At 40.6% G+C, this 4868-nt stretch overlaps 1 protein-coding gene across 1 annotated transcript; it reads left to right on the top strand.

Moving 5' to 3' along the window:
- The first annotated feature begins 837 nt into the window (after positions 1 to 837).
- Positions 838 to 2167, top strand: LOC109208167 (protein SRC2 homolog). The gene has a single exon (XM_019371220.1). It carries the CDS (start codon positions 947 to 949, stop codon positions 1901 to 1903), a length of 957 nt encoding a protein of 318 aa, XP_019226765.1. The 5' UTR covers positions 838 to 946; the 3' UTR covers positions 1904 to 2167.
- The last annotated feature ends 2701 nt before the right edge of the window (positions 2168 to 4868 follow it).

Raw genomic sequence — 4868 nt, 5'->3', positions numbered from 1 at the left:
CTTGACGCACATATCCAACATTTTGATTACAAGATATTCCCGGTATTCATCCGGAGTCCTCAGAAGATCCCTCAAAGTTTCATCATCGTAGATGTTTAACTCCGAGTAAAAAGCAGCCCATTGCGGAGTGACAGAATACGGATATCTTCCGGTTGCTTTAAGAATCACTAAACGTTTCCTCACACCCATTTTTTTTGCATAACAACGATATCAATTTATCGTACTCCATTGTAAGTGGTAATTTAACATGACCCTGTGGAGATAAACTATACCTCACACAGTTATTCTCCATCACAACCTCACCCCCCCAATATAATGAAACTCTTATTCTACGCTCTTCAGACATTACGGAAAAAATGCTTAAGAATTTAACAAGAAGAAAATATTGAATGCGAGTTGGAATTTTTTGTGAACGAATTTTCCTAAATTCCTAACCACTATATATAGGAAATGGCTAGCCCGGGATATGAAAATTTTTTGACGTATATCGTTCTTTAAATAGACGCTATACTCATTTAAATTACTGTTATGTCAGTTAAATTATTGGTGGGTCCATAATCAGGATATAGCGCTTTTTTAAACGCTATATGTATAGCGTTTTCATTTCATATGCTATATGTGGCAATCAAATCGCCTGTCAGTATAACGTATAAATAGAAGACGCTATACCTTAACGGAAAAAGTTATCGTTAAGGCATAGCGTCTTCTATTTGAACGCTATATATAGATATGTAACTTTTTTTTTACACCTATTAATATACTTTGAGTCCAAAAACACAATATTTAGGTTCCGGACTCCACCATTAATACCAAATAAATATCCTAGTGGTTAGTGGGGCTCACATCACAATTACCAAATCCACTTTACTCCTATCCATATAAAGACCCTCCCCTCACCCCACCCCATACGCGGCGCACGTTACCATCGATTTTCCTAAAATCAACCATGGCAACTGGTTCTTCTTCTCGCCCTCCATCGAAACCCTACGATCTCGAAATCACCATCGTCTCCGCCAAGCACCTCAAAAATGTCAATTGGCATCACGGCGATCTCAAGCCCTATGTCATCTTTTGGGTCGACCCGGACAACCGGCGCGCCACTCAAGCCGATGATTCCGGTAATACCCGACCCGTTTGGAACGAGCGGTTCGTCCTCCATCTTCCCCAATCTCCTCACGATACTGTCCTCACTCTCGAGGTATTTCATTCCAAACCCTCAGAAACTCCCAAACCTTTAGTCGGTACACTTAGGATTCCGTTGAAGGAGCTTGTTAACTTGGATGATCTGAACAAAATCAGAACTTTTGTGCTCCGACGACCCTCGGGTCGTCCACACGGTAAGATCCGACTGAAGCTCGCTATTCGTGAATCTCCAACCCCCCAGGACTACCAGATACCCCCTCCTTCTAGCTATTATTACTCTAATGCCCCTCCGCCGCCGCCTTCCTATAGATCATATTCTCCTTCTCCGTACTCCTCACACCCTCCTCCTCATCCGCTGCCTGTAGTGGCACCGCCTCCACCTGCATCTCCATCTCCACCGCCTCCTCCGGCGCATTCATATCCTTATGGCGGCTACTCTGATCCGTACTCCAGTTTCTACCCCGGGTACTACTCTCAGCCACCACCTCCTCCTCGACCATTCGTTGAGCGGCAATCTAGCTATGATGGGGGGCTTGGGTCAAGGCCGAGTGCCCCTGCTGATTATCCTCCTAATTATGATCAGAAGCGTAGTGGAAAGATGGGAATGGGCACCGGATTGGCAGTTGGAGCAGTGGCTGGTGCGCTCGGAGGATTGGCATTGGGGGAAGGGTTGAAGTACGAGGAAGACAAGATTGCTGGGAGAGTTGAAAACAACATAGCCTCCAGGGATGATTACAGCAATTACAGTGTTGAATATTGATGAGGTTGCTGATGTTACTTACTGGATGAGGTTCTACTACTAATAGGTAATCTTTGTGTTGTTTTTCTGTTTAATGGTGTATTTGTATATAAAGCTTGTTCATTTTCAATGAATTCCTCTGTCTTAATGATGGTTTGGAGATGAATTATGTTAATTCTCAGCTGCTTAGGGTTGTTGGGTCCCTGGAGTTTCTTCTATGAAGTACTCTACTGATATATAGGAAATTATATTAAAGAATAAATTTACCTCTGAAAATTGCCCCAACTCTGGATGTCTTCGTAATAGTTTGATTCATGGCTTGTTTAGTTGTGTTTCAGTTTATTCTCTGAACTTAGTTTGCATTTGTTGGACCTGATTGCATTTGAAGACCCATGTGTTCGAGCAACATGAATTTTCGTGGGTAACATGAATATCTTTTCCCTGATAATTTCACTATAAACAAGTGGAATTTGTCAATCTTTAACTGTAGAGTTGTTCTTGTAACTAGGCTGGATTGAATCTTCGAAGTAAATTAACTTTGGTGCTTTAAGTTTTAGGAGTTCAGGGTACACTCTTTTAAGGAACCAGGAAGTGCAAAACTATTAATTTCTCTTGAATGGGCAAAAATAAAAAAAATTGAGCTGTCTGCTTACTGCTGTTTATGACATATCTGATTATTTCTTCATGTTCTAAGTTGTGATGATGTTGTCTTGTATCCATCCTAGATATAAGCTATCTGGAGTTTTCTTTCCACTTGTCTTATGTGGAAATGTTGTACATGAAGTTAATTGTATGTTCAGTAGGAATATGAAATTCTGCGTTTTACAATTTGCACCTGTGTTTTACAACTAAGTTTGTATTGCTATTTACTAATAGGTGTAAGGTTCGATATTTGCCTGTCAGTCTGCCACTCAAAACTTAAAACTTTAGTTGGTTTCTGCATGTTTGAGAGTGCTTAGTGGTAGGATTTACTACACAAGGATTAAAGACCTTCAAAGTATTAAATGCTTTTCAAGTTGAGATTCGATGAGTTAGTTATTACTAAGCTGTGTTGCAAGGATTTACGGAATAAGGACCAGACATGATCTCTTGTTTGGGGAACGAAAGAAATCCCCCCCCCCCCCCCCCCCCTCCTTCTGTTAATAAAAGGTAAGGAAAAGGGTTATATATATCCCTTTACTATCAAATATTAGTTATATGTATCCTCCGTTATACTATTCGACGTTTCTTACCCCTGCCGTTATCTTTTTTAGCATTTTTATCCCTCCATCTAACGGATCCAGGCCCATGTACATGTGGCAGTCTTTTAAAACTCCAGATTCCTTTTCCTTTTCCAACGCAAGATCCACACCCGACCCGTACAAAACCCATACNACTTTAATTGAGTTTGCGCTTTAATCGCTAGTGTTTTGCACTAATTGTGTGTTTTATGCCTTGTAGGTGTGATTCCGAGCTATATAGATGTTATGGAATGAATTTAAGTGATTTGAAGCTTTGAAGTCTGAGTAAAAGCTCAAGGAATTAAGCCGGGATCGTGTTCGGGGGTCAAATTTGATAATTAAGTACGAACGAAGACTTGAGGAGGCATATTGCGCACTGTCCAGTAAAATAGACATAACTTTTTGCTCAGAACTCCATTTTGGCTCCACAATATATGGTTGGAAAGCTAACTCAAAGGGCTACAACTTTCATGTTTTACGTTTTTCCAAATTCCAAACGGAATAGGGGCAAAAACCGAGGTTCCACCGCGACCGCGGCAGAACCGCGGTAGAAGATGGTCGCGGACAACTGAAGAATCAGAGGGCATGTTTGGCCGCGGTTCCACCGCGACCGCGTCAAAACCGCGGCAGGAGGCGGAAATTTCAGGGACTTATGTGCAAAATACGGGATTTTAAGCCCTAAACCCTATATTAAACCAAAGAAGCCGGCCAAGAAAGAGAGGGGACATATTTTGGACACAAATTAGACCTAAGGAGGCGGAGGAGACACTACTTTAGGGTTAGACAACACCCTTGGAGGCAAGAACACATTGGGAGCAATGCGGAGAATTCTTCGACGAGTTTTTTCCTTCCTCTTCCTATTTTTCATTGTTGGTTATGACTTTTAGTATTGTAGTTTTACATACTATTATGAATAGCTAATTTGTTATCTAGAGTTTGATAGAACCTTTTGTAGGATAAATTCTTGTTATGTTTTTATATAATTGAGCCATAACTTTTCTCTATTTGTTCAACTACGTTTATATTCTGGTTGATTGAAGAGCTCTCAATTAGCTGTGCCTATTTAGTATGCATAACTCGGGAGAGAGTGCATATTTAGGTAATTGTTGAACAACACCACTCCCAGAGTATATGAGGGATTAATAACCGAGGGTTTAAAGGCGGGATTAGGGATAACGAAGCCTTGGGTGCGATCTGAAGTGAGCTGTATTAAAAGCCAGCTAGCGTAGCTCGGGAGAGTGCGTCTAGTAAATTGTCGTAATTACTCGGGAGAGATTTACGGTAATAAGAGTGCTCATGATCGGTAGAGAATACTTAGGCGAAATTATAGAAGACATAGCGGGAAGGATTCCGACAATAGGGGAAATCATAACTCTAGACCTCCTTAATCTTTTCTCTGACCCTCAGTATCGTTAGTTGTTAATTTAGTATTTTAATTTGTTAGTTAATTAGTTAAACAGAAGAATCTTAATATCTATAAGTTAGGAATTGTTCAAGCTAGTCTTCTTGGTGATAGTGAACAACTGTAGCTAAACCTTAGTTCTCTGTGGGATTCGACTCCGGACTTGTAAACCGGATTATATTTGCAGCGACCGCATTTTCCTTTTTATAAGGCATAGTTGGGCGTGATCAAGAACTGCACTACTATATTTGAATTGTGTTTTTGTAAAGTATGATTTTATTAAAGTAATCCCTTCATTTGTATGCCTCTCTAAATTTCGACACCGCTTACAAAAAATTCTGCGTACGCCCCTGTATAGTGTTTC

Source organism: Nicotiana attenuata, unplaced genomic scaffold (genome assembly GCF_001879085.1).
Source record: "Nicotiana attenuata strain UT unplaced genomic scaffold, NIATTr2, whole genome shotgun sequence".
Lineage (NCBI taxonomy): Eukaryota > Viridiplantae > Streptophyta > Magnoliopsida > Solanales > Solanaceae > Nicotiana > Nicotiana attenuata.
Note: the sequence above shows the minus strand (reverse complement) of the source record. Positions and strands in the feature narration are given on the sequence as shown.